The 16,291-nt window shown below is 35.2% G+C and overlaps 1 protein-coding gene across 3 annotated transcripts in view; it reads right to left on the bottom strand.

Moving 5' to 3' along the window:
• LOC121381868 (histone-lysine N-methyltransferase eggless-like) overlaps window positions 1-15,970 on the bottom strand; it is a 57,197-nt gene extending 41,227 nt beyond the window's left edge. For all 3 annotated transcript variants that reach the window (XM_041511248.1, XM_041511249.1, XM_041511250.1), the window contains exons 1-6: window positions 15,739-15,970; window positions 12,381-12,432; window positions 10,058-10,254; window positions 8,931-9,024; window positions 7,647-7,913; window positions 4,439-4,577 (exon numbers count right to left, since the gene is read on the bottom strand). In XM_041511248.1, coding sequence (XP_041367182.1) covers window positions 4,439-4,577; window positions 7,647-7,913; window positions 8,931-9,024; window positions 10,058-10,254; window positions 12,381-12,403 — 720 coding nt within the window. In that variant the 5' untranslated portion in view covers window positions 12,404-12,432; window positions 15,739-15,970. The remainder of the gene's footprint in view (window positions 1-4,438; window positions 4,578-7,646; window positions 7,914-8,930; window positions 9,025-10,057; window positions 10,255-12,380; window positions 12,433-15,738) is intronic.
• Between the last annotated feature and the right edge of the window lie 321 nt (window positions 15,971-16,291).

Below are 16,291 nucleotides of genomic sequence, written 5' to 3'. Positions count from 1 at the left end.
ATGATGTAATAATAAGCTCCCAGCTGTTTACAAGAGATGGGTGAAAATTGTGAATTCTGTTACCACGGTAACCAATGCAAAACAGAAAACAAATTTCTAAAAAAAATTCATTTTCAAGGACTGAGAAAAAACAACAATGTATAGTGACATAATTGTACTATGCCTGTAGAAAAGATATATGAAGCTTATTAATTCTGTTACCATGGTAACCAGTTCAAAACTATATGTTACCATGGTACCCAGATCGAAACTGTTACCATGGTAACCAATGCAAACTATTGGTTACCATGGTAAGGTACGTAAAACTGGAAACTATTTGCTGTGTGCATGGAACTTTTGGGTCATACGGTCAAAAGTAAAGGACACCAGTAATCAATAATTTGAGGGTACTTGAAAACTCCACATCATAACTGCCGCAACTAGGTGGTTATGGGGTTTGGAATCTTTTTAAATTGGACACTGCATTTCATGTACACACTTTAAGCAGCAGCTATCTTACTATAATCGTTCTAAAAATTATTAAAACGTATCCATTAATTCCCAAGATTTTAGGGTACATAATTTTACCCTTCATTCCCTCTGGCAGAAACCCTGGACACTGATATTAGAATAATAGAATAAGTAAAAAGGATTTTATGCATTTCCGTAATTTATTGTGACACAAGATACTTGCCATAGTGCTTCACACGGTCACAATTGTGAAAAAAAGAGAAAAATGTCCATTCATCTAAAAAATGTTTTAAACCCAAAGAAACAAACATCAACATGTGAGCTCTAATTAAAATTCAATATGTACCGTATACATAATGTGTATTCAGTGTTGAACACTTATGCATGATACAAAATAGATCTAGACGGTCACCTGAGTAAATTGCTGACCACAATTACCAAACACATGGAGTGCGGAGCACCCATTTTTCTAGGGGGATTAAAATGACCAAATTCATGGTTTTGGGTTTTCCATGGGTGAGAGCAAATACCAAATAAAGTTGGTTGGAAATGGTCTAGTATTTTTGAAAACATAATAGTTTAAATGCATTTGTCTATATGATAGATGGTTTAATGAATTTGTCTCCTACCTGGAGGGGGGGGGGGGGGGGGGGGGCAGGGGACACGACATTAACGAAATTCGCAAAATTGATATTTGTATGGTATTCCTGGACACAATAATTGGCTTAATTTCCCCCTATTTGTGCCCCACCTTTAGGAGAGGGGTAGAATGACCAAATTCACAAGGAAATGGGTCACGAATATGCAATTTCTATATAACTATTGTGAACTCCATCCCCACCTAGGGGACATTCACAAGTTATATACACTGGTCATCTATTTGCCTTTATATATTATTTGAATACTATCCAGGTATAGCATTTCGGGCAAATGAGCTGGCCTAAAACCTTTTCACGATTTATTTCCATCATTTTACTCTGACACAATATTAGTTGTAATCCATGTAAAAATATGTAGTGATTCATTTGCAACCCTATATAGCTGTTCATGGCTGTAACTAGGATTTATACAATGAACCAATGAGCATGGAAGGTGCAAGACACCATTTTGTGGTCATTTCAGAAAGGTTACATACTTAAAACATCAGTATCAATAAACTATTTTTATATTATTTACCCCCCCCCCCAATGCATTCCTCCCACACCAGGGGCGGGATGCAGCCCAATGGTAAAGGGCAGCTGGTTTCGGATTGATTCCCATCGGCAGGGTCACTGGGCTATTTCTCGTTCCAGCCAGTGCTCCATGACTGGTATATCAAAGGCTGTGGTATGTACTATCCTGTCTTTGGGATGGTGTATATAAAAGATGCCTTGCTACTAATGGAAAAATGTTGGGGGTTTTCTCTCTAAGACTACTAGTATGTCAAAATTACCAAATATTTGACATCCAATAGCCGATGATTAATAAGTGTGCTCTAGTGGTGTCGTTAAATAAAAAATAAAACACACACACACACAACATTGCCTCTACCCATTAGCTGAGACCCTGCTGTTTGGCAGTAAAGCTAATATGAATAATTGTTGTTATCTAGATTCAGGGATTTTCGTTCAACTCTGGCAGAAATCTGCCTGCATCCCCAACAAAAATGAGAGCCCGTACGCTTAGGCCTATGCCTCTTCATTTTTTTTTTTTTCATTTTGGGCCCTGTCGCTTAGACCCTTGGAGAGGGAGGTCAGAATGTGTTTATGTGTGGCACAAAATGTAGTTGGAACTGATTAAAAAAAAATTGAGAAGTCAAAAACGTGAAACGTTTATGCGTGATGCACAGTAGTCCGAGCGGACGTAGAAAATGTGCTCCCTACCGCAATAGGTCACTTGAGATGTCACATAAGTAAATGTTTAAAACATTATCGGAATCATGAATTTATATTTGTGCAACTTCTTCTGACATGTTTATTGAGGGAGTGAAAGAAGAAGAAATCACTGGCAGTTGGTCCCACGAAGTATTGTATCTGGGTCAAGTGTCGATAATATAGGTCAACTACACTTCGAAGTTTTTGCGATTTTTCTTTGATATTTTTATCAACAATATAGGATCGTTTTATGATTTGTGATTATTACATCCTGAATACAACATTTTAATTGCATTAAATAATTTGTTTAACGATTTTTGAGACCAAAACAATGTTTCGGGTCGTTGCCTACACAACAGTGTCCGCCTGCTAAAGTACGTGGAATGTTTTTCTTTTTAATTGTTATTTTTAAAAATTTAGTTATCACCGTATTTTTAAAATAAAAAACGTGATTACTTACTCTGAATCTATTGCAAACCATTATCCTACTGTAATTTTCACATTTTATATAGGTCCATATAGTTACTGCACGATTTTTTGGGGGGTGTTCCTTAACACGAAAAAGGACCGTGTCGAGGTTCTAAAAAACATTCGATAACTGTTGCATGGAAAAAAAATTGGACCTCGTGGTAAGGGTGTGTATACCCCCGACGCATCCACACCAATTGGTACCGTACAGGCCTGATGTACTAATCATAAGCGTACGGGATCCTGTTTTGTTTTGTAAGGGTGGGAGAGGGAGAAGGGCAGGCTAATTTGTGCCCGAATTAAACGAACATACCACCAACTAAAAAACAACATTTATTAGTTTTAGTGTTACTGCCAACCAGCTATATATAATATAGGGTTTCAAACGAAGCACTACACAATTTTACATGGATTTAATTACAACTAGTATTGTGGGAGAAATGTTGGAACTACTAGTACATGATGAAAAGGTTTCAGGCCAGCTCAATTTGCCCGAATGTCTCTGTCGTATTCGTCCAAATTTTAGATTTTGTTACTAATAAATTTATCAAAATACAATAGATCCAACAGTGCAACACAACTACAGTTTACCTCATGATGATTAATTTATCTTTATAACATTTGCAGATATGTGTGCAGGGAATGGGTCGACCCCCCCCCCCCCCCTTTCTGGTCCCTGCTCGAGCAGATTTAAAAAAAAAAAATTCAATACATATTCCGGCGGAGCATTACAGAAATCCCCTATAAACTTCGCTCTCCAGACACCCCTACCTAAAATCCCAGCACACATGCCTGATTTTTAAAAGATTGTCATCCACCATACTACATTATTACAAAACATTCACTGCTTATATACGCTTATTCATAAAAAGCCATGTACGGCTAATACTAATGTGAATGTTAAAAAGGAAAAACTGGCAGAAAAACAACACACAACAAAACAAAACAACGATGAACACCGAGCACATGTGCGTATTCGATCATATAGTCGACGTAACTGTTCAAGCTAGATAGAATATCGTCTGCTGTAGTATAAGTAACCACGTTGTAATTATTAATGAAAACAGTTAGCCGCATATGCAAGCAATGTGTACTACTGCTGTCAAATTGTATGGCAGGAAATGTGGTCACATGACCTGTTGTTTATAAATAGAAATAGGGAAATGGCACTTTTCGACGACTGCTTATGCTGTCGGATTACAATTATTTGATTGTGTTTGTACCTTTTTTAGGCATTAAAAGTGATACTTTTTCTATTTTAATGCAACTGTCATAATGTAGTTCATATATAATACTATATTATGACAACTTTGTAGAGATAAAAGAAACCGCTACCAAAAAAAGAAAAGAAACAATAACAAACAATAGCACGCGCCATTTGACGGGTCATTTTTGTTTTCAAAAAAACATAAGATGTACAACAGCAATTTAGCAAATATTCGGATATGTCAATCTAAGACTATTTATTGACATTTTCTTACTTTGTTTTTGACAAAAATATCAACAATTAATTTAGAAAACGATTTTTAAATGAAAACAATGCAAAGTGGCGTCATTGTGATGGCGCTTGACGTGTATACACGTCAATGGCAGGAAATGGGTTAAACGACTGTGAACCCCCTCCCACCCCAAACCATTGCCTAAAAACATCCCTAATCAACCCATACCTGAGGTATTGTGCTGTATAAAAACTCGGCTGGCTGACTGCCTGGACTGGCCATCTGCCTGTGGATGGTTTGTGCTAAGATACTTCTAAGATGTTCCACTGTGGTACATCCCTGACTGGTCTGAGCTTGGCCGTGTTCACTGAAAAATCAACAGCACGTGAACACAGTGAAGATAAAAAGCTAGCATCGCATAAAGATGTGACAGCTGGCTGTAAATAACACAACTCATTTAGAGATTTCCCTAGAAATTTGGCGAGGCATGGTAGACCAAACATTTTTGGGGCATTTTTACCATTTTCGGGGCACTTGTTTTTCATTAAAAATACAAAAAAATTAATTGAAATAAACATTAATGTAATTTATGTGCTTGCTTTAATAAATGAATGGCAAAAGATATAAAAGGCATATTTTATTAATTAATAATACCTTTTTGGGTGTTTTATAAGGGCAATTTTAGAATTAATTACTGAAAAAGGCTTGTTTAATGACATCTCAATGGCAGCATATCTTTTTCTGAAGATCTGTTACTCTGGACATACTATATTACTAACCAAACATCCATCCATCATCTCAATGACACAACTCATTTCAATGGCGGCATATCTTTTTCTGAAGATCTGATACTCTGGACATACTATATTACTAACCAAACATCTATCCTAAACCCAAGCCATAACATCACACTCTAACTCTAACAGGATGGAAGAACTGGCAGTAGTCAGAACTTTTGCCCATGACAGGTGTATGCTACAACAGCTTGCTCTGAATGTGCACATTAAACCACTTGAACTTAAACCATAACATCAAATCCTAACCAGAGGCTATTGGATGTCAAACATTTGGTAATATTTACATATAATCTTAGAGAGAAAACCCACTACATTTTTCCATCAACAGCAAGGGATCTTTTATATGCACCATCCGACAGACAGGATAACACATATCACAGTGTTTGATATACCAGTCATGGTGCAATGGCTGGAATGAAAAATAGCCCAATGGGCCCACTCATGGGGATCGATCCCAGACAGAACACGCATCAAGCTACATTCCGTGCCAGGTCTGGGAAAAGATATAATAATTCAATATTCAAATTCCACAACATTCCATAATTTCCACGACATGTGTGAACCACGAGTCTATGTTCCACGACTGTCAAAGTTTCTATTGGTACTTCACCTGACAAAACCCTGGAAGAAGAATTTATTACTTAAGATCCTTCAATAAATAACTTCATCTAGACATATAGCCCAGTCGTAAAGCACTCACTTGATGCAGTCGGTCTATGATAGACCCCTGTCGGTGGGCCCATTGGGCTATTTCTTGTTCCAGTCAGTGCACCATGACTGGTATATTAAAGGCTATGCTATCCTGTCTATGGGATAGTGCAGGGTTGAAAATTAATATGAAAACCAAGGTCGCCAGCAGGGCCAGTTGAAGAGAAATCTTACTGGCCCTTCTCAAATTCAACTAGCCCTCCAATTATGACATTGGAATTTAACTGCACAGGTAAAATTAAAACTATAGTGGGGTTTTTTGTCGAATAATAACCGTTTGCGTTAAAGAAAACCGATGAATTGACATTTAACTACATAATGAATAAAGTGAAAATTAATATAAAAACATGTTGTTAAGTTTTAAACCCATACCAACTCAAAGAAAAAAAGAAATCCAGTATAAATAAACACAATCTGATTAAAATTAGCTCTACTGGTCTACCAGTAGATCTAACAGCATTGCGTGGACTCCCATGTCCAGGTGGCATTTCATCTATAAATAACAATTTAAATATCGACCAATTACACTTCGCCTTTTATAGCGCTATTCGGGAGCATACAAATTTAAAAATATCGGGCGAGACTATTTATGCAGTAGGCAAACTTGTTGGTCTATTTCAACATTAAAAAACAGGGGGAAAGTGCAGTTATAAACTCTGGATTGTATACTAGTATAAACAGATTTTATGGCTATACAATCACAGGTTGTTTTTTTCGTCTTGAAACTAATTTTATATAAAATTTTATATTAAAATTAGTTTCCGGCATACTTCGTAATTCACCCGAATCATTTTGTATACCCTAGGCATAATCCCGAATGTTTTCAAATTCTTTTCAAATCACCAGCATGATTTTGCAAGTAAGGTTTTGATTGGTCAAATGAACGGTCAACTAGAAATCAGCTCCAACAGGGTGCTGTTAGATCCACAGGTAATAGTAATTAACCAGTGGAGCTAATTTTAATTAGATTGAAATAAACATGTTTCTTTACAAAGTACCATTAAATTAAACATTCAATCGCATTTTCAATACAGGGTAAAAGATAATGCAGTAGAAACAGACTAAATGTAGTCTGGGAGTGGCAGTCCTCTTTGTAGCAGTGCAAGATGGATGGAATAACCTTTGTGGTGATACAAGAGGGGTGAAATTCCCAGCAAATGACTTCCTTGTGAGTGGCTGTTCTCCTAGATAGAGATCCATGGAATCATACACTGTTTTGCCAAATGCCTATTCAACTGCTTTGTGCAGAGATATGGTCCTGATCATGCACTATGGTCATGTCATTCAGATTACCTTGGATGTTCCATCAATTGCCGTAAAACGTGTATCACAACAACAAAAAAGTTAACCTATGCAGTTTGATGGTAATTTATAAAGAATTTTTGTTCTAATTTACACTGCACTTTTACCACCACTAAAATGTTATTTGAAACGATATGTGTTTAAAACTTAATAAATTAATAATTTATTATCTTTATTCATTATGTTGGTGCTGTCAAAATATAGAACATGTTCTAGGTCTTCTGCTGTCAGATCTATAGTTTGCGCCTACATAGACGCAGTGTGTTTTGTCACATTCGATTCAGTATCAGTGTTTCTTTCTTAACTAGTACCATACTCACCAGACACTAAAATTGATGGTTGCCCAACGGACTACCTATGTAATATTCTTAGTTGCCCGTAGCCAGTAAAGGTCGCCACAGGCAACCGGGTGACTGCTAATTTTCAACCCTGATAGTGCATATACAAAAGATCCCTTGCTTCTAATGGAAAAATGTAGCGGGTTTTCTCTCTAAGATCATATGTCAGAAATTACCAAATGTTTGAGATCCAATAGCCTATGATTAATAAATCAATGTGCTCTAGTGGTGTCATTGACAAAAAAAAAAATTCATCTGAAGACATGAGAACATTTAGTCCATTGTACTTACATAGTGTTAATCACTGGGGTAGTTGTCTGTGCCGATGTCGTCAAAGTAGCCACAGCTGTCTTCATTTGTAGTTTCTGTGGGGGTCGTGAAGCAATGTGCTGCTGTACTATCTGTTTCCTCTTTTCCACAATTGTTGGGTCAAAGGTTGATCCGAGAATTTGAATATCATCATCGCTGTCATCGATTCCCAGTGCTTCTTGCTGTTTTTGCTTCATCTCTGCCTCTAGGGTGTCGGCCACTGCCAGCTGAACTTCCTTGTATCGCACTCTGTGGTAAACATCAAATTGTGTAAAGCATATTAGGCTGAATTTACAAAATGTATTTATTCCTTAGTCACAAACAGATTTCTTAAAACTGTGATATATTAATATTGTGACAGGCTTTTGTTAAAGAGTTCTCTTTACTAATATGCACCTTTGTGCATGTTTGCAATGTGTAACTTTGGCGAAGAATCATTTATATCTGTAAAGTTAAAGTTTTGTTTTGTTTAACAACACCACTAGAACACTGGATTTGGATTTCAAACATTTGGTAATTCTGACTTGTAGTCATCAGAGGAAACTCGCTACATTTTTCTATTAGCAGTAAGGGATCTTTTATAAGCACTTTTCCAGACAGGAAATCACATACCACAACCTTTGACCAGTTGTGGTGCACTGGTTGAAATGAGAGAAAAACCCATTCAGTTCAACTGATCCACCGAGGTGGTTCGATCCTGCGATGCAAGCACCTCAAGCGTGGTATCTGTAATGCGTGTGTACATTTTGCAACTTGGCTATTGAAATCTTAAAATGATAGGCCTGATATTATAAAATTTGTGTTCATGATAATTCTGACTCGTAGTCATTAAATAAAAATTCTTATATACATGTATCTTTAAAAACACATTCTTGACATCAGATTTGTAAAAAATTGGAACTTGGAACCTACATCACAATCGCAAAGAATTAGTGGTTAATAACAGATAAAAGTAAGGACTTTCCATTACCTTAAATTTTAATTTTAGGATTTTCAAATCTTTTTCTGTGACCATCAACATATTATTATTACTACAATGTTTTGATTTAAATTACTCTTCTTCTAATGAACATTATTTTAAATGGAGTGATAATAAATTCTCAACAAATTTTTATTTATGCCTTGAAAAGGACATCTGCAAATTCCATAACTTTCCCGGATTTGCAAGTTTCTGGGGTGGTGGTGGAAAAAAACATACTAAAAATGTTTATTAATAAATAAATAAATGTCCTTAAAAGGAAAGCTAAAAGAAACCAAAAACCATACTCCTCCTCATCAGTTTCTTTATCAAGGTCCTCTTTGTATTTATCTAACTGGTCCTGGCATTCCTGAAATATCTTATTGATTTCCTTCTGTTTCTCTGGAAGTTAAAAACAACCACAACATGAGGAATAACACACACATTAATTATTATTCAAAACATATAATACATACATTGCAAAATGGAATAGATTTTTATTTCAAAAATAGAGAAATACATATATTCCTATAAGACCCATGCCCTATGTTCTACGTTATCTGAGCTGTCAAAAGTATAGTTCACACCAGCACAGACACTGTGTTTTTTAATATGAATGCACTGTCCAATTTCAGTCCCATATCCATCTAGTAAGAACAGATACGATCGGTCTTGTTTGTATTGCATACATACTCTCAAATTATTTTCTGGCAGAATGCCTGACAGTTCCTTAAATTAGATGCCAAAGACCATTCATTTATGATACTAAACTTAGCAGTTGTTGACTATTACAAATGCTGCATTTCTTACCCCCACACCCCCTCCCCCCCCAAAAAAAACTATAAAAATAAACCTCTATTTTGGATAGCTTATTTTTTTTAATAGCATTTGCACTGGTCTCACGAGAGAACAAAAACAAAACCCCACAGAAACCTACTCTTTACTGTACTCTTTAGACTATAGTCTGTCCCATACTCCTACAAAAATGTTATTTAAAAAAAAAAAAATCAGTTTGGTTTGAAGTAAGAAGAAAAGTAAAAGTGTTTTGATAATTACAAAAAGATTACTATTTTTGTGTGCAATTTAGAAAACAATTGGCTCAGAAATAAATAACTTGTAGTACAAATGCCATAGTAAGAAAATAGCACTCCCTGTGGGAAAAACTATAGGCAACTATTTGACTTGTTAAAACATGACTGTTTGCAACACTACAAAGTATGCTCCAGAATAATCCTCAAAATATACAGGGCAAGGCTTTAGTAATTTAGTGATATGGATGTGGTCAGTATACCATAAATGTAATATCAGTACAGAATAAAACCTCTCTAAACTGGATACCTCTTAAAACAAGACTTTTTACTTGGTCCAGAAGGTGTCTGGTTTAGAGACATTGCACTTATATGAATTTTTTCAATTAATTGAAGTAGTAACTTACTTTCGACCAATCTAATCTGATTGGCGACATCCTGTATTTGTTTTGAATCTTCAGCTGGAGGCTTGTCTTCTGTCGTCTTGCTCTCATCATCGGCAATCTCTTTACCTCCTCCCTTTATATCATCAAGGATTGACGTAACGAGATCACCGATGTCACACTTAACAAACTCGTACAAAAAATCGTCCTCACCAGTCGGGCTGAAAGTAATAATACAGTGTTAACTCTGGCACTCACAAAGTTAGTCAACTGCAAATTTTAAAAACAATTGGTGAATTTTATTTTAATTTGGCAAATAAATTTCATGTAATAATTCGCTTAAATAGATAATTTGGAGGAAATGTTCTATTCACCAAGAGCTACATGTAGCCATGTCGCATAATGGTTCGAGACAGAACCTGTAATAAAATGACCTTTCATGACTGGAAATGGTTACACAGTGCATCATTGATGTGATTAAAGGGACATACCCTAGTTTTTAAACACAAAGGCATAGGTTTGATTATTACAGCAATTTTTGAGAACTGAAATCATACTTTACTTAGATTTTATTGTTTAGATTATCCATTTCCACACATTCGGAGTGTTTTTGGTCATGCTGGTGATTTTAATATCACAAAAGACATTTCTCATATTTTTAAAAACGTGCGCCATGTGCATCTGAGAAGTAACAGTTATGGAGTCAAGTTCTAGTCTACTTTTAGAGAGTATTTCATAATTTCAAAGTCACAGACTCATTTTTCACTCAATTGTAACTTTATCCAAATGTGTTACAGGTTTGCAGATTAAGTAAACTTAGTGTGCATTTTCATGGGCTGAAACTAGGGTCTGTCCCTTTAACATAATAACTTACCATAATATACAATCATGTAAAACAAATATTATAACATAATGATATCAGCGGTCAGTATTTATAGTTGAACAGACTCGTCCGTAACAACCGTTGGGCAAATTAATTCTATGAACAAGTAAGTAAATAAATTACAGCAAACATGATACTGTACATGTACATGAAATAGATTTTTTCTAATCATTCATGTATGTAACTTTATTAAATGATGAAATGAAATGTAGAATATCAACAGAGATACCTGTACATGTACATGTATAATACAAGCACTTAAGTTATGAGCTAAATGAACATATAAGGACCGGAAGGAAAGGTTTTATTTAACAATGCACTCAACACATTTTATTTACAGTTATATGGTGTTGGATATATGGTTAAAGACCAGACAGATATTGAGAGAGGAAACCCACTGTCGCCACTTCATGGGCTACTCTTTTCATTTAACAGCAAGGGTTTTATATGCACCATCCCATAGACAGGATAGCACATACCACAGCCTTTGATGTACCAGTCATGTTGTATTGCCTAGAATGAGAAATAGCCCAATGGGCCCACCGATGAGGATTGATCCCAGACCGACCGTGCATCGAGCGAGCGCTTTACCACTGAGCTATGTTCCGCCCTCAGGAACAGGTGAATGCTGAGGTCGGGGGTGGGCAGTGGGTTGGGTGAGCTTGCCTACATACACTTCTAAAATGAAACAAGCATGCTAAGAGTACTGCAGTACTATTGGGCCCAACACATTTTTGTACCTCCTAAGTTCAAAGGACATAACTCATGTGAAAAATAGGTAAATGGCTATGAAAGTGAAGCTTGATCTATAACACTACATGATAAACCAATATCCAAAATTTCAGCTCATTATCTTCAGACCCTGTGAGGAAAAAAAATGTCCTGAAAATAAATTTGTATACATGACCGAAGATCATGGGCCATAACAGTGAAAAATGGGTAAATTGCCTTGAAAGTCAAACTTTACCTGTAACACAACATGATAACAGTGAAAAATGGGTAAATTGCCTTGAAAGTCAAACTTTACCTGTAACACAACATAACAGTGAAAAATGGGTAAATTGCCTTGAAAGTCAAACTTTACCTGTAACACAACATGATAACAGTGAAAAATGGGTAAATTGCCTTGAAAGTCAAACTTTACCTGTAACACAACATGATAAAACTATATACAAAATTTCTGCTCAATATCTTGAGGCATTGTTCAATATTTTGAGGCATTACCAAAAACAAAGTCCAGAAAACAAATTTTTGTATCTTCTAGTTCAAGGGCCATAACTCTGTAAAACAAATGGGTAAATCACCATAAAGTCAAGCATGACCTGTAACAGTTCATGATAGAGCTATGTCTTGAGGTACATTTTTATACATGTAGATATGTTGTTCTAAGAGTGGGGAGAGGGGGTAAAAACAAAGTAATACACTTCTGAAAATGTAAATTTGTGAATTCCCCCCTCCCCTTACCTTTGCTGCTTTTCTTCCATCATTATATACTTGTACTTAAATGGTTGCTACTCTGAAAAATAAATATGTACATGATGTTATTGTTATCACCATTTGTGTTTTTATATACAAACATTAATTAGCCAATGTAGTAATAACACTGTTTACTTCCATACAACATTCACTTAAATATCATGTATGATGTACTTTCTTGTGTTTCTTTTTTGTTATCAAACTCACAGTACTACAAAAATGCTTAACATTATAGAGAATTTAACTAGTTATTGCCTTAAGATATTGGCTTTATCCTGCGAAGGTTCGAATGGCAAATTATTCAAGGCTCTGATGGGAAACATTTGCCATTCGATCTGAGCAGAATAAAGCCGATATCTAGAGGCAGTAATGGGTTATTTCTTTTATCCTGCAATCATACAGGAAATCAGAAAATCAGTTTATTCCTTCTTTTTTTGTAGATTGCTTTTGCAGTATGACATCATACAAGATACATGATGTCATTTTTTGTAAGACACTATCTATACTCTGTCACATCTAAAAAGCATTTTTAAACTCTAGTTCATAAATAAATATACAAGTTTTGTATAGTTATCACAAACTTAAAAAGTTATCTGTATTGACTTCACTAAAACAAATGATTCAAAGAGTATATTTGTTGAAAATATAGTCTGAAATACTCCAGTTGAGACGGGCTTATATATCACATGACCTTTATCTAGTTACCATATCTTGCCAATGTATACAGTGATTGCAGAATAAATCTTGCATTTTGGTACGTACCATTTGAACGAAAAGTGGGTATGTTTAGTTTGGGTACATATTGTTTTGGATACGTTTTGACTTGTACCCATGCTGCCGGTCTATGGGAGACTATTTAAAAAAAAAATCTCAACAAGTCTCCATCGGTAGCGCTACTGAACAACATACATGTATTTAGAGAATGTATCACACATAATACATATATATGTGTATTTATTTTTGTTGTTTTTCTTTCCTCTACATCCAGTCAAGATTACAATTAAGTATATTCTTAGATGATACAAAGTTGTATTTCAAATCACTAGTGAACAGTACCCATACTACTTATTATATATGATGTTTGATATCAGATAATACAACATTAACAATTTGTATAAAAGTAGAAGTAATTTTAAAGGAATTTGTCATGAGGTGCAGAAAATTACTTACAGTACATATACCATACATGTACCACATAAGTTGTATTTAAAATATATATATATATATATATAGAAAAGTTATTAGAATGAAATGTATTCGATGAATATATAAAAAGATAGAATTTCACAACGTATATATATATATATATATATGGAGAAAGATAACGAGTAAACAGTTCACATTTATTTTATAATTTTTTATTTGTTTTTAATTAAATTTCGCTTCTGTTATGCTTGTGTCATGTTAAACAAACACTGATTACTAAATAAATATTGATTTTTTTTATTTTATTTTAAAGGAGGGGACAATCAAGGCATTTGACCTGGTATGTGTATTCAACGATATATAATGCACATTATTGCATAATATCAACAAGTATAATCATATAGTTAATTAATAAAACGGTTAAATGTGACGGCTATTATATATAACGGGCGCAGCCATTTTGTACCATCCCAGTGAATTGCCCTCTGGCGAGCTGGTGGTTACGTAATACCTAACGTGTCACATCAGGAATTAGTCTTCGAACTGAAGAAACAAAACATACCTGATTTTTGCGGATGCATCGCAATATTCTGTAATAATAGTCATCCCAGTAAGCCAGCAACAATTATATATTATATTTAATACAAAATAAACCACCATTGTCAAAGTGTTGAAATAACTGTATTATGGTTTGTACATAAATTAACCCCATGTACTGAAATAATAATCAGAGTGTTTTCTTAGTTAATTGGTCGTTTCTTTCCATGGCCTGTACCTCTAGTTCCTGATTGGCAGGTGTATATTTAGACGGTCCACAGACACTGTGTCTAGACACACTAAAAAGATGTGCCTCTTTTATTAAGATCACAGGGTATTGTGTGTTAACTGCACGGACACCCCGCTAATCGTAATCGATCAGCCGCCTTGCTTTATTATTGTAAGTAATTCTGTAAAACACTTGATTAAGTAGACTTTCCCATCTAAAATCACAAAACTGACCAATTACGTAGTCCCAAAAAAAAGAAAATTATCACTTGGGTATCGTGAGTGGTTGTTTTTGCTCGAACGTAGCATACCAATAGGCTTAATAATATGCTTCTCTTTTTTTTCGGATTTAAAAAAAAAAAAAAATACTTTAACTCCATTTCGTTCTATTGATGCAAATTGAAATATATTTAGTTAAATAGTTTAATACACTATCAAGACAATTATGTTGTTTTACAAGTCAGGTTGATGAAAGCGAAGCGCCTTGTCGTAAATTTGAGCATTTGCTTACACTGTGCATAAAGTGGATGGACAGAGCTGACGTCACTTCGGCCCAAACTATACCACCGGACGTCACAAAAACGAAACAAAATGGCTGCCCCCAGTTAGCAGGAATAATCATGTTTTTTATTAACTCGAAAATTACGCGTTTTTCATTTGTTAAAGTGTCAGTATCTGTTGGTGGTCCAGGTATGCATCTTTCCAACACATAAATCTCCTGTTTGAGTGTACTCTACCTTTAAAGCCGTGTGATTCACACACCTTAAACAAAAAATACAATAGTTATTTATTTTTTTGCCACATTAATACTATACTTATTGTAGCATTACCATCCAAGTAACACTTTGTACGTATCATGTCGCAATTCACTATGCAGATTTCAGACATCACTACACAATTTTAAGACATTAAACAGTAGTTGCTGATAAATTTTCGACCAGGGTCACGGCAGGGGTGGGACATACTCCAGTGGTAAAGTGCCCATCAGTGCATGCTCAGTCTAGGATGGATTCCTGCTGGTGGGCCTAATCGGCCAATGGGCTATTTTTTGGTCCAGCCACTGAGCCAGTGCACCATTATCATCATGGCATGACTAGTACATCAAAGGTCGGGGTATGGGTTATCCTGTCTGTGGGATGTTAAATATAAATAATAAAAAATCTCTTTCTACTAATAAAAATGTAGTTTACTAGTTACCTATATGTCAAAGTTCAAACTTCTATCAAGTATTATTACAGCATGATACTCAAGTTCTAGCATGATTATGATACTGTGAAAAAAACCCTGATCAACTGATCTGCATCTTGAATGTGAACTACACGTGTTTACAATACATGCATAGTAATTTATGACTTGAACTAAGCACAGCTACTAAAACAATTAACATATTATTGGAGCAAATATTATTAGGTACACAAACACAATCTAAACAAACCATATTATCTTTGTTCCTACGGAGTACGGCACCTTCGACCTGACCTATATTTTAGCTTTTTGGCGTAACATGTTCGAAGCACCACCTTGGAATTATTACCAATTGCTTTCACTTTTTCAAGTCCAAAAACTCACACAACTCATAAAGTCAAATTTTTAAGTCACATTTTACAGCTATACCTCCCATAATGTTTGAAACAGTCTAGATAGCGTTATTATTTATAATTAACATATTCGGAAAGCAATATCACAGGCGAAAGAATACCGGATATTATGTTAAAACGTCCCATAACAGAAACGTGCCAAACCAAAACGTCCCATGTTTTGGTCAAAACGTGGGGTTTTTTTTGGGCTGGATATTAAAAAGAAAAGGAAAATATATACATCCATAATACCGATAGAACGTATTAGCATTTAGCATGTTTGACATCTAAGTGACAGCATCGTTGTAAACTGAAACTAAAAATGACAGTTTAAATAGTACACACGTAACAATAGTAAATCGCCCGATGACATCCATTGTGTCAAGTCGACTAGTCCGTATATAAACCAGT

The sequence above is a fragment of the Gigantopelta aegis genome, chromosome 9, assembly GCF_016097555.1.
Source record: "Gigantopelta aegis isolate Gae_Host chromosome 9, Gae_host_genome, whole genome shotgun sequence".
NCBI lineage: Eukaryota > Metazoa > Mollusca > Gastropoda > Neomphalida > Peltospiridae > Gigantopelta > Gigantopelta aegis.
Note: the sequence above shows the minus strand (reverse complement) of the source record. Positions and strands in the feature narration are given on the sequence as shown.